Here is a 25,361-nt window from a genome sequence, read left to right as displayed (position 1 = left end):
GTTTTATCTTTTCTATTCTAACAGGAAAGAGCTGGACTAGGAAAATGATTTATTTTTTATCATCTCTTTCCTGAGGAAACAATCTAACATGGGCTGTGCAGGTTAACCATCCTCAGCACTCAGGCCATCAGATACTTGTAGATCCAGCCTGTGCTGGGAAGTTAACGAGCCCACGAAACAAAACACAAGACACAGAAGCGATTGCCAGAGGAGGCCTTGGGCAGGGTCATAGGTCAGTTTGGTGTCAACCTGACTGGACTTTAATCCTCCCAGAGGCAAAAAGAGGTAGGGCATTCCCAGAGAGGCTTGACTACAGTGAGAAGACCTACCTTACTGGGACGATGCTATCCTAAAGACTGAGACAAAAACAGAAAGAGAGCTGAGTGCAGTGTCACCTCTGCTTCCAGACACAATGTCACCAGCTGTCCTGCATTCCCACCTAAGTGCTTTCCTGCCGACGGTGGACTCCACCCCCAGGAGAACTGCCCACAGTGGGCTACACACCCAAGAGAGCCATCCATGGTAGACTCTACCTGTGAGAGAGCAGCCCAGAGTGTGCTAGACTCCAGGGAGAGCCGCCCATGGTGGACTGTACCCCTGGGAGAGCAGCCTACGGTGGCCTACAACCCAGGAGAGCAGCCCAGAGTGTGCTACACCCCAGGGAGAGCCGCTCATGCTGGACTCCACCCCTAGGAGAGCCAAGAAAATCCTTGTGTCCTTAAGTTGTCACTGTCAGGCATTTTGTCACAGCAATGGAAAAAAAAATAATTAAATCATTTGGGATATGATCAGAGCGTGTTCTCTTCATTGGGAGTCATAACCAAAGCATGATCAAGGATCAGAAGTTGGCATGTAGCTGTGCCTCGTTATGTTCTGAACTGTTTAATTCAAGGGTGGGGACATAATTACTGCAAGGATATTGGTCGTGACAGTGGAGTATGTTGGGTTAGAAAGGATCATTCTAGAAGTGTGCCTGCCCCAAATGCAAGCTCAGGGGATTCATTTTTTCCTATGTGATGGCTACCTTTTAAAGGATTCTTTCTGGTAATTCCACAAAGGTCAGACTTGAAGTGCAGGTCACCGTTAATGCAAACAAGACAGTGAAGGTGCAATTCTGTTTTCCTGTATTGGTAGATCATCATTACTTTATTATCTCTAATGAATAAATGTCAGGTTCTATTTCTGACTCTTTGGTTGGCGTCATAGAAGTTCCCTCAAAATCAAGCAGAGGACTTCCATCCATGTTTCCTTTGATATTCTCCTTGGTAGTTAATGTCCTGACGGTCAAAAGTTGGAAAAGGTTGCTCTGGCCTTCTTGCCATCGCTCACCAGTTGAGACTGTTTGTGCAACCCCAATCATTTAACCATAGATTCTCTACACACACACACACACACACACACACACACACACACACACACACACACACACACTCATTCTTAAGACTCTCAATAGCATTCACGGCCCTGCTAATGTCATTGCTTTGAACATATTAAAGGTTATTTTAAATTATCCAATGTTTGATTGCCATGGATTCAGGTTCTACATAGATGTAAATAATTTTGTCATAAATGGGTGATCTTTGACAAAGGACAGTTTACAAATATAATCATTTTACTTTGAAACAATATGTTTTCATAAGATTGTGGATTTCTTGATAAGAAAACAAATTACTTTTACTCTAAACTTAAGCACTCCTAAAACTGGACAACTTTCATTCATATTACATGAACATTTACTAATTAAGCTGTCATAGAAGTAAGATTTTAGGTTCATGAGTTGGGGACTTTTCAGGAGTACAGAGCACTCTGTTTTTTGTGTGGTTTTCTGCAAAGTGGGTCAGCTCTACTTGTGATCTTTCCATAAGTTAAAAATAGTCTTTTACATAAATATGAGATCAATACACTATCTCTTGTGATGTGATGTTTTTGTTGTTAAAAATATTCCTGATGCACAAATTAATCTCTAACCTCACAGCATAGCAGGGAATGCATTTAGTTCATTAAGCATTTTAAAAAGCTGAGAAACAGAAAATGCAGCCACCTTTTCCATATAGAATGGAAGTATGAATTCATAAATGTCTGTGTGGTTACAATGTGTCCAGAAATCTCAGATAATGGATCAGGATATTCGTTTCAAAGTGGGAATATTGCTAAATAAACTGCAGACACAACAAGACCATTGGGACCTACAACATCTAATGGACAGTTCTATGGGGGGAATAGTCAGAACGAAAGTAAACATTTAAAACTATTTAGTCACTAATAAACATGCCACCATTAGTACATTCATATGACGTATCAATAAATATTATGTTTCAAATACAAGCTACAGAGCTCCACAAGTAAACTGCACAGAGAATTACATCAGCCATTCAAGTGTTGTCCATACAATGGGTGTTTGCTGTCAACCTGTCAGCTGGCTTAGGGCTGTCATTGAGCAGCCTTTTCCTAACAATAAACTGTTTGCTGGGAATGGCAGAGAGTGAAGAAGCTAACAGAGACAGAGATGAGACTTACAACCCCTATGCTCAGCTATGACATCTGGAGCCTGATGAACAAAGACTGGGCCAAGGACAAACAGAAAGGGGAGCCTTAGAGACTGAAGATTTAGTCAAACATCCCCAGTTCCTGGGAAAATCCCTCCTCTTGTCAGAGTTGCTCTTTTGTTTCATTGTAACTTTTACATTTATTCTGGGCATAGAATCCTTGAAGAACTTTTAGAGAACTCTGGGTAAGGCTCAGGGTGGGGAATGGAATGCACTGACAACCTTGAGATTGATACAGCAATGGATTGTTGACCGCTTTGGGACCAGAGTGCAAACTCTACATTGCTTATGCATAGTCCCAGGTGGCTGCCCAGTGAGGCGGCAGATTGCTCATGATGGATGAAGGGTCACTGTAGAAGATTACTCTTATTTAGGGAAAAACACATGACAATGACATTTCATTATTTACATATGTGTTTATGTATGGGGTGTGCAAGGGTACGATTGTCTGTGCATCTGTGTGGAGGTCAGAGGTGAATTCCAGGCATCTCCCTCAACTGTTCTTCACCTTATCTTTCCAAATAATGTCTTTGAGGCCCCAAATCTCATAGATTTCTCTAGACTGGCTTGACAGTGAGCCCTTGAGGTCCTCCTGTCTTTTCCCTCGTGCTCTAGAGCAGGGGTTATGGATATGTGTTGTCATGCCTAGCTTTCCCGTGGATGCTCAGGTCCTCACATTTTTACAGAAAACACTTCACCCGCTGAACCAACCTCCGCAGCACAGGAAAGTATTGTGGAGACAATCTCAAGTCAATGGCTTCCGTTACTACTTTTTTAGCAGTACTGGGGACTGAACCCATGACCTGGCCATACTAGGCCAGTGCTCTACTACTGAGTTTCAGCTCTGCCCCTTGTGAGGATATTAGTAATTACATAATACTTACTACCTTTATGATGTCAATAATTACCCTAAAGGGCTTCTCCATGAAGTAGAGTGACCCTGACCACAAGGCTCCAGCGTGTAGCGAGCCCCATGTTATGGCAGCATTCTGACTCAGTGAAAGCTTGTACAAGGAAAGAATGAATGAATAAGTAATGAAGAAATGAATGAATGAGTGAGCACTGCCCCAATGGGGTAATCAAACTTGAAGGAGTAGAAATTGGGGTCTGAGCCAGACTGCAAGAGTGAGTGCTGAAGGTGCTTCTTATGTGCTCAGCTGTAGCTCTGTGGCAGGGCATCTTCTAAGCTTGCCAAGGTCTCCACTCCAGCCTCAGTATGGAAAGCAAGCAAACAGCTGTAACAGCAAGGCCTCCTATCTTTATCTGTTCGCTTTATAATGGATACTTTGTACAATTCTCTCTGGAAAAGAGACAGCATCTGTATAGATGGTTAGCTTAGCTGCCTTTAAGTCACGCCCACACATGCTGCTCTCTCCTGTTTACTTCCACACTGCCTGTGCCATCCCTGAGCCTAGCACATGGCCTGTGGGTTTTTGGTGCTTGCTATTGGGGTCTCTGCAGACAGTGAAGCAGATTATAGAGGAGCTGCTGACCCACAATCCACTGAGCAGTGAACCGGGCTATGAATAAAGACACACTTGATTAGACTTACATCAAAATGACTTTCCAGCCATTACATAAGCTTCTCTCTTAGTTTACATTTCAAAAATTAAAGGCCTTCCTTATTCCCGATTACACCAAATCTTACATAAGCCCAACAGATTTGGCAACGCCTTGTAAGAAAATGTATCATTCGCCAATCCAAACTTTCAGGTTTAATATCCCCTGACCTTATAAATCTCATTTCTATTAAAGATGTGTTGGAAGGGGCTGGCATCTCTGGCCTGCCACAAGGACACTTTGAGAAAGTTTTGGCACAGACTGCCTGGTTCACTGCATGGTTGCCGCCCTTGACTTTGAATCTATCAACTTCTGTATGTTGTCCTTCTGTCCTCTGCCCTGCACAGTGCACTCTGTGCTCTAGTCCTTCACAGCACAGCCACTGATCAGCTCATGTGGCTTAGACAAGCTGAAGGATTCACACTATTTCCAGGCAGGATTTTTTCCCAGTGTCGATCTGAAAACACAGCTCTGGGTGATCCCCAGGCCAAGCATAACACAGTTATCCTGAGGCTCCTGCTGGCCAAATCCTCTGTCCTTTCCAAATACAGTCACCTCGTTAAGTATAAGCCTCTCTCTTCAATGGCAGTGCCTGGCACTCACCGCCAAACATAAAGAACCCCTTGCAGAAGCCAATGACCCCAACACCACCTGGGCACGTACTACCAAAGATTCCTGATCCCAGAACAGGACAGAAACTGAGGAGAAGGAAAAAAAAGAGGGGGCAGGATCTCTTGGGAAGAGAGGAGGGTCCATGGGTCTCTGGCACTGTGAAGGCGTGGCACAGTATAAAACAACATGGATTGCAGCATCATGAGTATGCAGAGTATTAAAGAGATCACTGAGTAGGATGGTCAGGGACAGACAAGATAGGTTCTTTAATTGTGTGTGAGGATGTGTGTGTGTGTGTGTGTGTGTGTGTGCATGCTCACTCTTATGTTCTTTTGGGTGTACATGAGAGTGGGAGTCTGTGGGTCAGAGGTCATGCTTGGATGTCATTCCCTGGGAAACATTTGAGACAGCATCTCCTACCGAATCCCGTGCTCTCTATGTAGGCTAGTCATGTTAGCTGCTGAGCCCCAAGCATCTTCCTGTCTGCCTCCCCAGAGCTGGGATTACAAGCATGATTTACCACTCCCAGCTCTTTTACATGGGAGCTGGGGTGGGACTTGGGTACTCATGCTGGCATAGCTTTACTGAGGGAGGTGACATGGCCTTTGGTGATTCCTTCTTTCTATTCTATAATTTCATAAACACACATTAGTGTGATGTTTTTCAACCCGTGGAATTAATCGTATGAACTTGCCGTACTTAACCGACAAGAAGCAAAACTTTCTTTCTTGCCCCTTTCCAAGCTCTTTCCAAGGTAGGAAATACGAGCAGCTTTGCTGGAGGGATTGCCCATAGTGGGGCTACAAGGTACCAGACATGTTGGTGAAGAAGTGCTTTTGCACCCAGCACATGCAGGCTTGCCCTGGTACTAGCTCTCCTGCTGTCTGGCCCCATCGATGGGAAAGAACCTACTTGTCCCAACTGATTGAACAGGGAGGAAGATTAAATTCTCGTTTTTTACGACACTAAGTTTGGGGGATGAACTAATGAGGTAAAGATGACTGAGCTCTTCTGAGTGCTTTACATAGCCTTCTTGTGGGTACAGTCTTGTTCCACCCTGTGGCTGCTGCTTCAGTGGAATTTGAGAGAATAATGGGTCCCCCTTTTTTTTCCTTCTTGCTCACCAAGGGCGGGTTCTGATTGGCTCATGAAGCAAAGACCAAACTCACAGCTGATTTGAGCTGAGCCCTGCTTCTGCTAAGCCCCAAGTCATAACTAACAAAAGCTTTGCTATTATAAAAGCACACAGTTTGGATGGTTGGTAGTTTGGTAGTGGTGGTCTATAGAATAGGTTAGTGAGAACTGATTTACAAAGCCATGCTAGAATGTTTCACGAACTGAAGTAATAGACATCAACAGAGAAGATTCTTGAAATAGAGAAATATCAGTCGCCCTTGCTACAGGCAAGGTACACACCCACGTAGCAAGGGCACACACTGAGGCTCCTTACAGTGACAAGCAAAGCCTCCGTAAAGAGCCTGAAGTTGCAGGGAAGCTCTTTGGTCGGCAGGTTGGCTGTGATGCTTCCATCAGATGTCCTGTAGATTGGGGGGCATTTCCTCGACTAATGATTAATGTGGGAACACCTAGCCCATTGTGTGTGGTGCCATCCCCAAGCAAGTGTGGGTTATATAAAAGAGCAAGCTGAGAAAGGCTTGAGGAAAGCCAATAAGCAGCGCTCCTCTAAGACCCAGGGCTTCTGTTTTGGTTTCTAGGTTCCTGCCTTGAAGTTTTGCTCTGATTTCCATTATGATGAGCCACAAGCTATAACACAAATAACCATTTCCTCTGCAGCTTGCTTCTGACTGTGGCGTTTCATTATAGCAACAGAAAGCAAACTGAGCACTGTGTCTTCAACCCAGCACACCAAGACTTTCTTGTCTGTATTTGTCAACCTACCATCATGTTGGAATTCAGAAATAATGATTGTTACACAGATAAGCAGCTGTTTACTTCCAGACTGCAAAATTGGGCAATGTTTTATCTGCGACTTTGGGGTGTGCATAGCTTTGACACATGGTGAGCCTTTTGCTTTGATGGGTTTTAGCTCTCTAATAGTTAAGTTCGTCGTGGCCAGAGGAGAGGTATTTTATGATGGCATTTACGTAGAATACAAGGACTTCTGTTCTGCATGGGAGAACTGCTATCTGGAATTTCACTAGAAAATTTCACTAGAAAATGATTTCTACTAAATTCTACCTCCAGGCCTTGGTTTTGATGGTGGCGCTCTCTTGCCTGCAGTCATTTCAGAGCGCAGGTGAGCTTCTGAATATGCACGGAGTGGTAAATCACGCCGGCTCTCTGACAGCCCTGTTTTGATTGCGGTTTAGTCAAGTTCCACAGAGGTTGGTAATCTCTCTGTAGATCAGTGTTTTTGTCACGTTCAGAGAGGTGGTGACACATTTCTGTTGAAGTAAGTTAATAATTTCATTTCTGCGTAGCCATTCAAAATAAAGGCAAGAGGAAATCACATCTCTTTGAGATAAGACAATGCTAAAAGGAATGCAGAGATTAACTCACATACAGCATTTTCCACACCCAAACCTTTTGTCTAATATAAATTCATCGGTATGGCTGTTAGTTTGTTATTCAAAATTTTCACTCTAATTTGAGATTCAGTTAATGTCCTATGGCACATTTTGTCTGAAGATGTGTGTGTGTGTATGTGTGTGTGTGTTAGGAACTGAACCAGGGACCCCACACATGCTAGCCAAACACCATTAAGTTACATGTCTGGATCCTGAAGATATTTATTTAGTGCCTACAAGGCTTGTTAATAGAAATGGTCCCACCGAGAAGCCATTATCTTAAGAGAAGCATAGATGTAAAAACCTGTACTTAATTTTAAAAGGTTAATTGCATAATCTGTTTTTATTAAGGTAGGCTCTGACAGAGAGGTAACAAATACAAAAGGCAAAATAAAATAAATTTCAACTCACCATGATATATAATACCACACACACAGAGTCATGACCCCCACCCACATTATTCTGTAGGGACACGGCAATTCAAGATGTCTGCTTGTTGTGATAAGCATTAGGACAAAGAATAAAGTTGCCTGGAGAATCTCTGAGGGATGCCTTAATACAGAGCTTGATTGACACCATGTCCCTAAGACAGCCTCACTAAACAAACTAGCAAATGCCAGAAATGCGCTGTTGCTGTTGGTGGATGGATGCTGCTGCTAGGGCCACAGAATATCTCAAACTTGGGGGGTGGTGCCCTAAGAAGGTTGGCAAATTGAAGTTTATGGAGTTTGGGTTAGCTAAATGCTTTACATTTTCTATTTTTTTTTTAAAGAAATTGGCATTTCAAGGGTGATATCAAAACAAAACAACTTCTCCAAGAGATAATACCAGAGTTTTCCGATCGATGCCTACCAGTCATTAACTTCAATATTTCTGGCCAGCTGTTAGAGACACTCATTCACAGGGTTCACTCAAGCCGCAGAGTATGAAGGACTTGAAGCTCAGATGTGGTCTGATAGGGATTTTGATGTGCATGGTATGGGACTCCTTTGAGCTGGAAATAAAGTTAGTCCCACTGACCAAACTATAACGTATCTAGATCCATGGCCTTGAGAGACCACAGTTTGCTGGAATATGATCTTCCCTCGTCTATAGACAGAACTGCCATTAAGCCTTTGGTAATGAGTTATGGGTAGAACTATAACTCATTACCAAAGCTTGGAATTTTGGCCCATGTCGGTCCCATCCTGAAGGTTCAGGGTACATTTGGGTGGTCTCTTACTTTTAAACTTACATATGGATACTGTTTTTTCCTTTGGTTAGTGTAAATCTTTAAAATACAAAACAAAACTTATGGGCAGGTTTACAACTCATTTACACAAAGACCACTTGAACTTAATGGTACAGAAGGCCTGACCTCTAGTGAGGTCATTTTAAAGCTATATATCCATGAAGACTGATTTGATTTCTACTTATGAAAAAGGCAAGGATAGATAAAGATATATGCTAATAAACAATAACCAATAATATGCCCCTCCCCCACTTCTATCCAAACTTCATAAACCTCACTCATGTCCAGGCTTAGTTTACTCCTATCTAATTACCAACCTTGCAATTATCCCCATAAATTATGGCATGGTGTGTCTATTAAATAGTTATTAGCATTAATATTATCTTTACCAAGATTAATACTAACTTCGCTGAAAGCCAGCTCTGTGTTTTCAAAGTCCTGTCCTCAGCAAGGTTAGTCACCTTTTATATAAGCTTTGTTGACACCCTTCACCGCCTCCCAGATTCTCTTTGTACATAGGAGCAGGGCAGGGCAGAACCACTGAACATCATGCTCCAGATGAAAGCTGAACGAGCATCAATGTAGCATCTCCACAGAGGGCAGAGGAATGGTTCCAGACTGACCTGGACAGGAAGTCCTCGAAGGAAGGGCGCACTGGATACCCAGAGCGGAATAGCCTCACCAGCCCCAGGACACCGAGGTACTGCAGTTGGGCAGACACGTAGAAGTGATCAAACACACCAGGCAGCTGCGAGGTATTGGGCTTGATGCAAAGGATGAAGTGTGGGCTGCCCCTTTGCAGCTTCGCAGTAATGTCTGCCAGAGATTTCTGTGAAGAGAGAAGAATGTAGCTGACTCCCAGGAGAGACAGTGGGTGGGAGGACAAAGCAGTTTAAAAACAAAACAAACGAACAAAAACAAAACCATGAACGTGTTTGTGTATTATGCATTGGTTCAGCATGTGTGTATGTATACAAGTGTGTGTGTGTGTGTGTGTGTGTGTGTGTGTGTGTGTGTGTGTATGCAAGTGTGTGTGTGTGACCTTTCTTCTGAGGGTACTCAAGGTTTTAGAAATGAGAAGGGAAGTGTCGTATTAACGCATTAGAATTGAAACAAACAGGATGAATAAACTTTTTATTGTGAGGCGTACTCACCGTGAGTTGTGATGCAGCGGTGGCAGGCTCTCCTCGTTCCAGTCTTTGTAGGAATGTGGAAGTTCCCTTCTTTTTTAATAACTGTAAGGGGACCAAGGAGGACAGATTTATCTTATTAGTTTCTGGTTTTGGAGGGAAAAAAATAGAGAAACTTAGCTTTATGCTCTTGTTAATACACTTACAGACAAACATATAAACAAGAGGTCATAAAAAGTCAGAAGCGAAGGGTGTTTTTGTTGCCACAGATTTGGGAAACGGGCAGCTGTGGGTAAGGTAACAGTCATTGCTGCTGACCTTTCACACTGGCCTTCTTACTTAAAGCAGACTCACTACCTGCCTGCCCCCCAGGTTAATCTTATAGCGAACTTAGATTAAACCAGTAGAAGAGCTTTCCTGCAGTATCCTGCCTGTTTACTGGCCATTCACATCAGTCATGAGATGTAGCTCACCCACCCCAGAAAGACGCTTCTTTGTTATAATCGTGTTCTTCTAGCTGTTAGTTTGTTCCCTTAACTGTAAGGCTGCTATAACAAGGGGTATGGGTTTGACCGTTCTTGGGTTTCCCCCTTTCTTTATTTCTTTGTTTTAACTGCTGAAAGGAATAGGCTGGGAAGGCACTTCTTGGGAACAGACAGAAGAATGTCTTCTTCAATAAATAGTAAAAGCAGCTCTTAAAAGAAAAATAAATGTGTAGCAAAGATTAAGTGATAATGGAAAAAAAACTTAAAAGATGGAGAAAATGGTGATGTTGAATGAAGAAGAATTAAGGGCAAGAGGTAATTAATTAAACCCACCAGGGTTAAACGATGCCACGTTGCATTTCACAGAACTATGATGGGGCAGACTAATGTATCCACTGCTCTAAACCAATTCCCCTTAACTCTATGGAAGAAAAAATTCCGATAAAACACAATCATCTATTTGGTAGTGCCATGAAGACAGTAGCTAATAAGACAGAATCATCTGTTTGGTACCATGAGGACAACAGCTCATTTTCTTCCATTAAGATGAACTATTCAGGGCAGTGATTCATTGTGGCCAACAAGGGAATGCAAAATGAAGCACTTGGCCAGCATCTACCCATTTCCACAAATCCAATGCCCAGTGTCATGTCCAGTTAAGGAATGGGTAAAATTCCATGTTTCTGGCCCAGGGCTTGATTACAAGGGCTGGGGTAGGTTGAAGGGTAAAGCTAGGGCAATGGGGAAGAGAGCATTTAAGGAATCCATAATGAAAGTAAATCTCCATCCCCACAGGTGGGGCACAAGGTCTCTTTTTCTGGGCAGCTTGCTACTGCGAATTATCTCTCCTCTCCAGTGCTCCAGGGAAAAGTCTACAGGTGGCCAGGTCTCAGATGCTTAATAACTGAGGTTAAAATGTACAGTTTAGATTAGGTGTATGGAAAGTTCTTACTTCTGATGTCTGGATGAAAAGCCCCTTGGAATCAAGCTTTCCACAAGGGAACCCTTGGCTTCTTAATGTAGACGTGGCTTTTGCTAGGCTGTGAGATGGGTTTCCTGACACATCTAGTTCTACAACGTAACTAAGGGTCACTGATCCTAGGGTCTGCTGACTAATGAATGGCACATGCACACACATACACACATACACACACACACACACACACACACACACACACACACAGGCACATAACATATACAAACACACATATACATACACACAGGCACACATAAGCATATACACATACATATATACACACAGAGGCACACATATACACAGGCATGCTTATACACACACACACAAATGCACATATACATACATACATACATACATACATACATACATAAATGCACAAATAGGCACATATACACAGGCACACACATACACATAGGGAGACACATACAGACACAAGTGCACATGTACAGGTACATAAATACACATATACACAGACAGGCACACACATGCATACAGGTGTATGCACAAACAGAGTGGATATACATATGCATAGTTATACAACAGCATACCCATATATGCACATACATATCTATAAATATTTATATATACACACATAGATACACATACATGTACAGGCACAGATCCATATGCATGTGCACATACAAACCATGTGCAAAGACACAAACACACTGCAACACAAGCACACACATGTACCTATGTACACATATACATATACACAACATCCACATGCATATATATATATGCATTCACATATACATGCACATATGGTATATGCACAGAAACACACATTACATCTGTACATACACACATATGCATACACATACTCCCACACATTTGTCATTTTTGGAAGGGCAGCATCTTAAACCATGCTTTCCTTTGAACTGGAGAGCTAAGATATATTTCAACCTGCCTCAGTAACTACATTTTCAAAATCAATTGAAGCTGGGTGTGGTTGTGCACGCCTTTAATCCCAGCACTCGGGAGGCAGAGGCAGGTAGATTTATGAGTTTGAGGCCAGCCTGGTCTACAAAATGAGTTCCAGGACAGCCAGGGCTATACAGAGAAAACTCTGTCTCGAAAAAACCAAAAAAAAAAAAAAAAAAAAAAAAATCAATTGTTCTCAACCCCTTCCAAGTTATGCATCTCCTACTGTGTATTTTGGTAAACATAAGCAAGAGATTTGTTAAAGCAGTTTGCTCTTGTGTTCTTAAGAAACAAAGCAGTGCACGGACATTTCCGCAGCACTTGGAATAACTCGGCATGGGGGGTTTTAGTTCTCCTTTAGAAACGGAACCTTTAGTCATAAATCCAACATGTGTGGAAGAGGCACACTGACAGTTGATGTAACACAAACGCAAGCTCAAGGTCTACAAACAAACAGTGGAAACATTCCGGTCCTGGGAAAATAAAAGAAATGTCAATTTATCATTTCCAGACCTGAACCTTGGAAGCAATCAGGTCACTGGGATAAGATACTATGTTTATCTCTTCTAATATAATTACCCTGAAGTTCTTTAACATCCATCCAAAAAGATGGCCATTGAGATTAAAAAATTGAGCAGGATGTCACAGAGACAACTGCGGATATCGCTATGAAACTGTTTACACTAATGGTCAGAATACTGAAACTTTCTGTGTCCTCTATCACAGTTAGAACCTAAGACACTACCTCTCTTAGTGTTATCAGTAAACCTGAAATAGCCTAGGGGTTCCTGGAAAACAAAAACAAAACAGACCGGCAAACAAACAAAGGTGTCAAGTGATTGTCATTATTGGGTTGGTCTGTGAGGCTGTCTCACTCAGTGCAGGATAGACCAAGGCACTGAGTGACATCATTTCTTGGGCAAGTGGCTGTGCTGTACAAAAAACTGAGCCAGCCAGAGAGCAAACAAGCAGCATTCCTTCCTGGTCTATGCTTCAGGTTCCTGCCTTGAGTTCCTACCCTGACTTCCTTCAGTGATGTATGAGATTGAAAGTGTAAGATGGCTAAGCTCTTTTCTCCTCTGCAACAGAAAGGCAAGCAGCCCACATCTTTCCCTTTAATTCTTTCTGTCAGAACATGACTATCTTCCCATTGTGCCCAAACCCAGCCTCTTTCCTTCAATTCCTTCTGTTAGAGTGTGAGCATCTTCACATTGTATTAAAACTGCGCCTTTAAGGAGGGAAGAGATTGTGCCCGAGCAGAGTAAAGACAACAGAAGCAGGAACAAGGAATCCCTACCTTGCTAAGTTCCAGGTAATTCTTATTTACTCCAACCATGGAAGAGGCGGTTCTCTTGCTAAGCAGGGTGGATTTGTGTCCTCCAAATTTAAAGGATGGGTAGGAAGATATGAGCGATCCTGTTTGTGACAGCTTTGACTGGAACAAATGACTGATCACGACATTTTCACTTGCTAGGAGAGAAATAGATGAACATTGTAAATGGCTTTAAAAATCACTGCAGAGGCTGGGCTCACTCTATGGAAGCGCTCCTTCTCACTCTGTGTGGACAGTGGAGTCTCCTTCTCCCCCGCCCCCCAGATCTATGATATTTCCACCAGCATTCAGTTTTCCAGACAGACAGTGACTCTTCTTGCCATTGGCTTGAGTCTTGGTCACAGCTTCTCAACCCCAACTCATGGCTCACGGCTCTCTAAAGAGTAGACTTCCTCCTGTCGTGGCCGTCAGCACTGAATCTTACCAGGTCAGACCCAACAGGCTTCTGTGCACTTGACACCATCATAAAAGCATGAGTTTTGACTCTAGTTTCCCATTACTAGAAAATAACTACCCTATCCCGAAGACATTGCACCAGTGCTAACCTCCATCGGAGCAAGTAGTTAAACACTCCGGGTGACTCCACCTCAATTGGTTGCATCTGTCATTAGGCTAAAGTAGCTAAAGAGTCTCTCTCTCTCTCTCTCTCTCTCTCTCTCTCTCTCTCTCTCTCTCTCTCTCTCTCTCCAGCTGCAGAAGCAAGGTGTATTGGTACCATTCAGACACCAGGTTAGTCATACAGAAAAGTCTGGAGTTACGAGACCTTGACCGACTTTTCAAGGTAGGGCTGGAGCTCCAACAGGTGGGCTTTGGATTAGGAATATTCTGAATCGCATAGAAACAATAATGTGTGTGTTGGCTAAGAATCTGGGAGGGGCCTTCCATTACTGTAGTGTATGTGTAGATACTTTCTGAGCTCAAGTGGCTTTTAAACCACAATGAAAACAACAGTGCCTGTATCTTGAACATGATTGCAAAATTAAAACTTGAAATGCTTTGCTTAAGTACTTAGGATTGACATTTCACAATGTTCACCAGAAAAGCAAGTTAGTTTCTACCTTTTACATATGTGGTGTATGTGTGTGTATGTATGTGTATATGTACATGCATACATGTGGTCTATATGTATCTGTCTGTAATATCTTCAGTGAAAATTCAGTATTTTAGTGAACAAGTAGGAAGATAAAGAGATATCATAGGACAGAAGTGTGACTGTGGTAGGGACACCTGAGAGGAAACTGTGGAATTTGGGGAGGAAACCAAGTAGAGAAGACATTCGTGGTAGAATGGCACACTTAAATGTTTGGACACAGAGAGGGAAGTGTCTCAGAAAACACAGGGAGAGGAGCAGTGGACACAGAGACAAAAATCTTCATCTGTGAGAAGAGCATTTGGAAATCCTAATTCTTCAAAACTTTTAAGCTTAAAGTTTTGCTCTTTGGAACCGCCTCAAGATAATAATATAGGCGTAAGAGTCACTCATTTAAAGATATAATAATTAAACAAGTACCATGTGTTCTTAAAGAGTGTGTGTGTGTATGTGTATGTGTGTTTGTGTGTGTGTCTATGTGTGTATGTTTGCATGTGGATGTGTGTGTGTGTGTCTATGTGTGTATGAGAGAGACAGGGGTGGGGAGGACCCATATATAAATGATAATGTCTTCTTATAAAGGTGAAATGTCTAAAATACTATACATAAATATGGGTCACGTCATTTGTTGACCCATTTCTGGCTTCTCTCTAAGTCACATGACCAGAGTGCACATTGATGTGGCAGGGACCAGCATGTTCCTGACACAGATGGGAACCTCTGGGGATGTCCCCTCAGCTCCCATGGCTGCAAGAGTGCCAGCAGAAAGTGGACTTCACAGGTATCCTGCCTGCCTCATGCCTCTCATGCCTGGGTGAGTGAACTTCTGAGAGAAGCCGTTTTATTTACTTCTCCTCTTAGGCCCAGATGAGTAGAGCCCCTGCTTACCTTACTCAAAGGCAGGTCCCTAGTTTCCTCAAAATTAAACCTCCACCGTCCTTAAGTGGGTATCCTACTGTGAAGAAGACTGTCCTGAAAGCCATTGTTTCTTAGCTCTATGTCCTCCTAATTACTTTCCATGGCGCCCTAACATTCTGCAGAGTCACAATACTATCACAGCAGTCTGATGAGGGGTGTGAGTAACTACAGTCTTCTGTAGGCCAAGTGTAGGTGCGTGAGCCTGTGGTGGCTATGCTGGGTGCTAAAGGAGCACTGCTGTGGCTTTGCACGATCCGTGGAACTGTTCTGTTTTCCCCAGAAAAGCTAAGTACCTCTAAGGAGACCCAAAGCCAGACACGGTCTGTGCCCTGCACAGAAAGCATCCACCACTTCACATAAGAATCATGACTATACGAGAGCACACTGTATACTCAGTCCTCCTGCTGAGGACTAAGGTTTTCACCCATGTTTTCTTGAAATCAAATTAACTTGCTAACATGGGCAAACAAAAGAAAGGCTTTAAGATGTTGAGATACAGGCATTTGATAAGACAAGCAAGATAAAAAAAAAAAGTCCCCAGACACCATTTTCTCATTTTACGTACATATGTGTCCTTACTACCAGGAAAAACAAAACTAAAACAAAGTGATAACATCTATGATAAGCTCTGTGTCTCAGACCTTCACACAGAGACAGATCAGCCTAACAGTGAAAAGTTAAGTCACGGCAGTGGGACGCTGGTGCCCTCCCTCACTGAGGGTGAGCAAGGCTGAGCAGTTCCAGGCTCCAGCCCTTTGGGATTTCACCCCTGCTCCTCCTATTCCCCTGCAGCATCTCAGCCAAGAGAATTCACAAAAGCTGCGTGACTGAGAGGCCCGCAGAGAGGGCCCCTGTGTAAACAATGCATCACGACCACAGGCTGTGATGTGCAGGTGACGCCTTCAGCCAGTGGTGACGCAGATGTCTGACCTCCATTTCAAAGCATCTGACCACTTCACCAAGCCTAGATTGTCTTTCCAGGAAAGACAAATGACTGCCTCAGCCGGAGGGAGACTCAACCTTTCCCTGAAGAGGCTACCAGAGAAATGTGAGTCACCAGAGACTCTATTAAGAAAATGATTACTAGAACAGACAGAATCACACATATCTGATTATGGTATCTATGTTAGGAGATAGTGTTACATACTGAATAGAATTATAGTTGATATATGTATATGAAATATTAATATCCACTAAGTAGGAACCAATAACTATATATAACCATATATATACATATGTATATATATATATGCATGTGTTTATACATATAAACATTGATCAGCTTTCTACTTAGTGGACATTAATAGCTCTTAACTGAAAGTACATAAAAATAAAATACCACTCTAGTTTTGCCCTAGAGTCATCTTTAGTGATGGAACTCACCATGCTGTGGCTTAAATAACTTCGGAAGCTGATTTCGTCTTCATTAGTCTCCACAGACAAGCTCGTCCGTATTCATACGCGGATGCAGTAAAGGCATTTTACATGCCTGTCTGCTAGAAGCTTAGTGAAGATTGCATTTCCTCTGGACTCCCAATTAGACTCTAGTCAATGCTCAGTGTGGCAACACACCCCTTGCTATCCTGAACACTGCGGGGTGGGATGGGGAATGGTACTCAAACTGCCCTTTAGGCTGTAGACTGCATTTTTCAGGATACTGTCCCAAGATCAAGAAATCAGTGTGAGGAGAAAAATCGACTTACTTTTCATTACAAATAAGAGGTTCTGTGAAAGAGAGTCTTTGTTTCTTTCAACTGCTCCTCCCATTTCATACATGACCTGTAATGAGACAAAAATAGCAAAATTACTTAAGGATAAAAGGTGACTGTGAAAAATTCTTTGGGAAAAAAAAGCATGATTTTTTTTTGGGGGGGGGGTCTTTAAAGATCCCTGAAAGAAGCACCATCAGGTTTCAGAGTTCACATAACAAGTGAGGGCAAAGCTGGTTGTCCAGTTGCCCACTCCCAAACAGGTGTTACCACGCTACAGTGTAAGGTACCATGCTATAGATCATTAGACAGACATGGCTCACCTCAGTAGCTTCCTCTACTGCAGAGAAGCCTTTCTCAGCAGGGGTGGTCATGACTTGATTGGGACTCTCAGAATCTCAGCACCTTTTTCTTCTCTCTCTCTGTCTCTTTGTCTCTCTGTCTGTCTCTGTCTCTCTCTCTGTTTCTCTCTCTGTCTGTCTCTGTCTCTGTCTCTGTCTCTCTCCTGACAAAGCAGACACATTTTTGAACATCCCACAATGCAAGCCCCCAGCCATGGAACAAGATTACCAGACCTGTAATTGCACAGTGTGGAGACAAACTGGTCTGGGCAAGAACTCAGCTTCCCTGTCTTCCCTGTATCAGGGAGGTCAGCCCAGTGACAGCATGCAAGTCAGGTCCCCTCATCTTTACAACTGCCTGGGTTCATATGGACTTTGATAACCCCTTCGAGGTCCCCAAGTTCCAATTTTAAAATTTCAGATAGCCGGGCGTGGTGGCACACGCCTTTAATCCCAGCACTTGGGAGGCAGAGGCAGGTGGGTTTCTGAGTTCGAGGCCAGTCTGGTCTACAGAGTGAGTTCCAGGACAGCCAGGACTACACAGAGAAACCCTGTCTGAAAAAAAAAAATTCAGGATAGTGGTAGGTGCCATCTGTGCTGCTAAGTCTGTGATGGATGCACGGGAGCTTCAGGTCTTCCAAATGTTAGACAGGAAGTCTTAGGCGCTGACGTAGCATCTGACCAGCCCCATGGGACATTGCTTGTCACCTCTTCAACCCATTTTAAGGAACTTAACAGCAGTTGAGCTCTCCTTCGCTTGGCACAACCTCCAACATCTCTGAGAAGCAGGTACAGCTTTGGCTTGCTTCCCAGGTTCCCTAAGGTCCCTTCCAGATACCCCTGATGTTTTTTTGTGAAGATTGCATCTACATTTCCCTCTTCCAACACCCTCTTCCTGGCTTCATGTGCTCTTGCTGTACACACTTGGCAGTACCCCATCACTGGGTATTTAAACTACAACCCTCATCTCTAACAGTCTATGGCATCTCTGAACTTTCCCCCATCTCTCCTGAGACTCCCAACTCTCCCAGAGCTCTGTGAAGCTGCTTCACTCAGGGTCTCTGAGGTCTTGAACCTCAAGCTGAACAGAGGAGCAGTAGGTGCTGGAATTCCACATCCTTGGCAGTGAGAGCAGGGACAGGGTAGCCTTCAAGTCTTGTTGTAAGAAGGGGTCCTCTGTACCCAGAGTCCCATGCTGAGCTTTAAGATCAACTCTGTCTGCTAAGAGTCTCCTGATGCACCTCCTAATGACATCACATCAATGTACACACACCTAGGAACTGTCAAAATACTTCACCTGGTCTTCAAGTTCCCAGAACAATTTCTGATTCCATGCCCTCTTGGTGGCTGACAGTATTTCTTGATTTCCAGGAAAAGCTAAGACTCTCATACCAAAACATCTCTGGGCTCTTACTTCCTTTTCAAACAGCTTTCTGTTCCATTGTTTGTGCTCTACTAAGAAGGAGACCTTGGTATGACCAAGATGGCCTCCCCACTAGGATTGTCCCTGCCTTCTGACGGTGGCTATACCCCTGAGTTTGCTTCTTCAGCCCCCACTTTTTTATACCTTATTCATAGTATTATTTGTCAGTAGTACAAAGTACTATAATAACTAAAATAAGAAAAAGACCAAAATTTAGTTTCTGACTTCTATATTCTCATCTGAATTCATGGCAACGCCACTGTTAGATGGGAATACCATTTACACAGAACCACTGGGATGCTGGCATGTAGGAATCTTTATTATATGGTTCTAGTCTATAATACCAGTCTATTTGCTACATGAGAATCTAATAATTCCAAATGAAATACACGCATACACACAGAGGCACCCCACACACACGCAAACACATATGCGCATACACAAGACTTAAATGATTCTCTGCAAGCACATTTATTTTCTTCTTTCTTGTTCCTGTCATTGGCTAATATCATGTAGGTCTCTCTAACCTCCACGGTAAGATTGTGCCTAAGGAGGGTCTGGCTGTTTGCTGATTCATTCATTCTCCACAGCAACTAACAAACCCCTTGTCCATTGGGCACACTTGATGCCTCTGGAGTGAAACTGACAAGAGGCTTTGCTACATTGTGAGTGGGAATGCCACACCAAGCAAGGGTATTCCAAGGAGTATACAGGTTAAGTGTTTTGCCATTGTGAGGTCATAGGGTTTGGTAAGTTTCCATGCATGATATCCTGGTTTATAGAATCAGGCTTAAGACTGTAGGGTCTCTACTAAAACTGAAGTTCATAGTTTCCCTGATGGAGATCCTAACTGGTTACATTCCCTAGAAAAATATACTTCGCACGCATCAACGCATGCATGCCAGCATTCAGTGATAGCTTGGTATTTATAGGAAGCACAGAGTATGTAGTTAGAAGAGCTCCTCCCTCTTATGGCAAGTACTTTTGCACGAAACACTGCATCACAGTGTAGGTGGGATTATCTCTTTTTGTTGTATGGAATAAATTTGTGAAGCCCTTTGAGTCCTCTTCCCAGGGATAAGTCAACTTCTGTACAACCTCAGCTGCTAAGAAATGGATGAGTCCAGTACTGACAAGGTTTGAATCGGCTTTTCAGTATAAACACTAGACACTCCTATAGCCAGTATGGTGATACAAGTGGCCAAGTTGTTACTTATGATTGGCTGGCACAGATAAATATTTCAGTGGGAAAACCAAGTTGGAGGCACTTATCTGCATGGAGGCTGCACAGCAACATGTCATTTTGGCTATAGTTTTTATGTATTTTGCAAAGATCATCAAAATATACTCATTGGTATGGAATGTGAGCGTGTATGCAGATACACAAGATGTGTTAAAAATATCCTTTAATCCTAAAATACAACCGGAATTCAAATTTGGTTTCTAGCCAGGCGTGGTGGCGCATGCCTTTAATCCCAGCACTTGGGAGGCAGAGGCAGGCGGATTTCTGAGTTCTAGGTCAGCCTGGTCTACAGAGTGAGTTCCAGGACAGCCAAGGCTACACAGAGAAACCCTGTCTCAAAAAAAAAAAAATAAAAAAACAAAAAACAGAAAAAAAAAGCGCAAACAAATTTGGTTTCTGCATGAAGACAATTAATTCCACCTAATGAGTTTGCTTTTGTATTGGTGTTACAAATTCTATTTATGACATGGTCTTTACAGTCATGGCCATACAGCAGCAAGACTGCTGAACAGGGCCTGAAATTTTAAAAGACTGAAAAAGAAGAAAAGATAGAAAGGAAGGAAGAAGGAAGGGAAGGAGGGAGGGGGAGGAAGGGAGGAAGGGAGGGAGCAAGGGAGGAAGGGAGGAAGGGAGGAAGGGAGGAAGGAAGCAAGCAAGGAAGGAAGGAAGGAAGGAAGGAAGGAAGGGAGAGAAGAGTTGGGTAGGGCAGGGATCAGCTGGTGAGAAGGGGCTGACTGGAGTGGAGAGGACTAAAAAGGGTAACAGGTGACTGTGATTATAGTGTTCCGTGTACAGGATGATGCTGTCAAAATTAAAATAAAAGTCTAAATACAAGGCAAAATATCTATCAATGCCGATGTTTGTGGCATAAATAACATCTCACTATACTTTCAAATATTACAACTTACTACTTTAAATTTAGTATAGCTCAAATTCCATAATTTTGCAAGAAATAATACAGGAAAGTTCTATGTGTCCCTGACCAGTTTTCTCCCATGGTAGGATCCTATAATATGATCAAAACTGGGAAACTGACCAATGAGGCGAGACTATAGACTATTAACACCAGCATGGGGATGGCATGTTTAGAATTTCCCTTGATAAATCCCCTCCAACGGCTCAGTCCATTTGTATGTCTACTTTTGGGTTCTATGTTTGGTGGAGAGCATTGCCTTCTGCCACTGTCTTTAGTACAAAGTTCTGAAATGTCATGTGATACAGTTAGGTAATCCTTCCTACTGTATTCTACAGACATCATTGTAGCTATGCTAGTGGCTGGATCTTCCCATATACATTTTACAGTAAGATGGCTTATGCTTCTACAACTACAAAAATACTTGTTTTGATGCAAGGTCTCCCTAACTCATGTTCCTTCTGCTTCTTCCTCCTCAGCACTAGAATCATTACAGGCATGCTCCATCATACTCATACACATACAAGCACATATACACACACATGCATAATACAAGAACATATGCATAGATGCACATCATGCTTCATCATAGTCATATACCCAAACAAGTGCATACACACACAAGTATGCACACACACATGCACATACAAACACAAGCACACACATCTACACACGCATGTGCACACATGCATGTGCACAAACACAGGCATGTACACATACACGGTATGCTCCATCATGCTCACACACATACACGCACACATGCATACACACACAAGAGTGTATTTTCAATCACTCTTTCCATACATGTTTAATGAGACTTACTTACATTAGACCTGAGCATTGTGTTATTTTGGAGTGGTTATGAAAGTAATTATGCTTAATTTCAGTGTCCACTACTGACATTAAAACTGAACACATTTTTATGTTTTTCTGGGATCTTTTTTAAATTTTCAATCTTTTGAGGGTTTCATACACGGGCACTGTATTTGCACATTTCTACCCACCCTCCCGTTCACCAACTCTTCCCACGTTTCCCTTGTACTCCCTCTCAGTGTCACAGGCTCGTCTTTACTATTGCTATGCACTATGTCCTAACTGAAATGTTAATTTCTGCTATGGTTTTCTTGCTCTTGAATGGATTCCTTGTGGTTTTGTACACTGACATTTATGTCATGTATAAGCAGGGATGTTTTTCTTCCAGTCTGTCAATCTTTTATTTCCTTCCTATTATCACTAGATTCACTAGAACCTACAATGTTATGTGGCCCAGAGTGATGGCAGCCATGTGGCCCAGAGGGACAGCAGCCAGCATTGTTGCCAAGCTCTTGACCTTAAGAGTACAACACCTGGTTTCCACAGTTACATACAGCAGTGGGCTGCTGCAGGTGCTCTTCCATGGGAGGAGCTGTCTCTTTTAGGATTACACTTGATTACATATGATATTAGCAATAGACTGCTGTGGGTGCTCCTTCTTGGTGCAACACCATCTCCTCCACAGCTGTCTTCTTAGAATGCTTGCTGTAAATGTATGTTGAATTTTATCGAATTTTTTTTCTGCACCCATTAATAAATGACATAATTTTTCTTCTTTAGCTTATTAATATTCTGGATTATCTTGAATAATTTTCAAATATTGAAAGTACTTACATTTTGGAAAGCATTGACTGGCCATAGTAAAAATATACATTATTACACTATTATATTATACTATACACACACACAGAGATATATATGAATCTGGTCTGCTATTTTTTTTGAACATCTATCCGATTTAGTTTTTGAAGGACTGATTTTTGGTGTGTGTGCGCACATGTATGTGTTTTAGCTTTTTCTGATTTTGGGTGCAGGGCAATGCTAGCTTTGTCAAACAAATCAGTAAGCATTCTGTCTTCTATTTTCTGGATCAGACTGCATGAAGTTGGTACTAATTTTCTTTTAAAACATTTGGTAGAATTCTACAGTTAAGCCATCTGGAAGAAGGAGATTTCTTTTTTGGGGAATTTTGCATTTTCAGACTCTCCTGGACTGGCCCGTTGGACGATCTCCTTCACGGGGTGAGGTGAGGTAGCTGAGCTTTCTGAGGAATTAGTCCATGCTAGCCCAACTGTTACCTCATGTGGGGTTACTCCTGCTCCTTCTGACCTCCTAAATGCTGGCAGGGCCTCAGAGATACTTTCTATCTTTTTCTTGACATTGGTTATTTACATCCTTTTGTGGTCAACCTTACTAAGAAGTCTTTCATTTTATCCATATATTCAAATAACCAATCATTTTTATAAAAAGGTTCATTTTGATTATTTTTAATTATGTGTAGATGGGTGTGCATCTCTGCATGTGAGGGCAGGTGCTCACAGATGCCAGAGGCAAAATGAGATGGATCCTCTGGGCTTGGTTACAGACAGCTGTGGCCACCTCATTGGGTGCTGGGATACCAGACTCAGATCCTTTGACGAATCAGCAGCTCTTACCTGCTCAGCTTCCTTCCTGGCTGCCATTTGCTTACTTCAGATTGATTTTCATTCTTCATTTATTATTATTTTTTTTGCTTAAAAATATTTTCATACAATATATTTTGATTTTGGTTTTCCCCTTCCCTCATCTCCTCTCTGATCCTTTCCACCTCCATTTATAAAATGAACAACAACAAAAAAGTGCTAATTTCTCTGTTTTTGAGACTTAAACAGATTTCAAGATTTCTGTATTCCCTAGCAGGTGAGCCTAAAATGTTATCAAAAGTCCTTTCTACTGATATGTTGCTATATTTAGCCAGCCATATATACATACATCTAGATATTCATGGATAAATTCGTGTATATATTTATATGTGTACATACACACAAATTTTCTTCAGACTCTCCTCTGTCACTTTTGCATGATGTGTTATTTAGAGGGAGCTGTTTAGTGGCAGAGTATCCAATGGCTGCTGCTTGTGGCAGGGGACTTGGGGGACACCGCATCTGCAGGTTTTCCCTTTGCCCTTTCTAGTTCATTTCCAGTTGCTTTGCATCGCATCACAATGGGTGAACCTCCTCTCTGTCCCCCAGGCTTCAGGATTCCTTGAATTTGGGGCTGGGGTCCATTCAGCACATGGTCTACACTGATGGATTTCTCTGGTCTTAGAAAATGTGAGCTATGTTTCAGGTGTCCTGACTGTCCTATAAACCTTGCTTGCACCCTGTTGGCGGCGGCTGCTTAGCTCTTCCTTTGCTTCTTGGTGTGCGGTTGTTCTCACAGTCATTGAGAAGGGTGAGCTGATCCTTCCAGTTAGCCTTCTGAATCCTGTCCTCCTCTGAGATCTCCGAGTAGGGAGGCTCGCCTGGCCTCAGAACCTGCCCATGGGAACATCAGCCTGGCTCTCTGTGGACCTCTTCAATGTGAAACTTCACTGTTCCCGTTTGCCTTTCTCCTGGCTCCCAGTTAGGTGTTACCCCAAGCTGCCTGCCCAGCAAGAAGACTCACAAGGTCCTTATGCCGGGGCCTTGCAAACACAGAAGTGGGTGCTCACAGTCAGCTATTGGATGGATCACAGGGCCCCCAATGGAGGAGCTAGAGAAAGCACCCAAGGAGCTAAAGGGATCTGCAACCCTATAGGTGGAACAACAATGTGAACTAACCAGTACCCCCAGAGCTCGTGTCTCTAGCTGCATGTGTATCAGAAGATGGCCTAGTCAGCCATCAGCGGAAAGAGAGGCCCATTGGTCTTGCAAACTTTATATGCCCCAGTACAGGGGTACACCAGGGCCAAGAAGTGGGAGTGGGTGGGGGAGCGTGTGGGCGACTTTTGAGATAGCATTGGAAATGTAAATGAAATAAATACCTAATTAAAAAAATGTATCAGCTGAAACTCATTTACAACATTGTGATAGAATTGTATCTAAACAGAACAAACCTCCGGGGAAGGTATCAGGCATTGCGGCTCACCAAGAGCCATGTTACTAGCAAGAAAGGCCATCAGCCCAAGGCATCACATTCACCTGAAAAAGACATAGAGTGAAGCTGTAGAGAACTAGGGGACCAGGAGGACGATTGAGGCCTTGAAGACGAGGGAACCTGTGGGGATCACACCACTGGGTTTCAGACAGTATAAAAGCAGGCTATCTCAAAGCCTTGTAAGGTGGACAGGTTTCTATGCAGGTAAAAATCTATCAGAGAAACCACCCATAGCTTAGCGACTGGTTGTCAGGGGAACAGAGTCATGTGTTGTCACCGTGGCAGCACCCACCTGAGGCAGCAGAGAGGTTTTAGGCAGAAGGCTTTCCTGGGCTGTTAAGGTAGCTGTTCTGCCCAGGGCTCTGTTCCTCTGGTTTATTATTTGGTAGATAAAGGAGAGAGGTGGGGAAAGCAGAAGACGGAGGCCAGGTTAATTCCTTCATCTCCCTCCGTGTCCTACTATAATGGG

The 25,361-nt window shown here is 42.9% G+C and overlaps 1 protein-coding gene across 4 annotated transcripts in view; it reads right to left on the bottom strand.

Moving 5' to 3' along the window:
- Myo16 (myosin XVI) overlaps positions 1-25,361 on the bottom strand; it is a 480,832-nt gene that overhangs the window by 118,514 nt on the left and 336,957 nt on the right. For all 4 annotated transcript variants that reach the window (NM_001319151.1, XM_006508779.3, XM_006508780.4 and 1 more), the window contains exons 24-27: positions 17,037-17,112; positions 13,290-13,462; positions 9,632-9,712; positions 9,101-9,306 (exon numbers count right to left, since the gene is read on the bottom strand). In NM_001319151.1, coding sequence (NP_001306080.1) covers positions 9,101-9,306; positions 9,632-9,712; positions 13,290-13,462; positions 17,037-17,112 — 536 coding nt within the window. The remainder of the gene's footprint in view (positions 1-9,100; positions 9,307-9,631; positions 9,713-13,289; positions 13,463-17,036; positions 17,113-25,361) is intronic.

The sequence above is a fragment of the Mus musculus genome, chromosome 8, assembly GCF_000001635.26.
Source record: "Mus musculus strain C57BL/6J chromosome 8, GRCm38.p6 C57BL/6J".
Classification (NCBI taxonomy): domain Eukaryota; kingdom Metazoa; phylum Chordata; class Mammalia; order Rodentia; family Muridae; genus Mus; species Mus musculus.
Note: the sequence above shows the minus strand (reverse complement) of the source record. Positions and strands in the feature narration are given on the sequence as shown.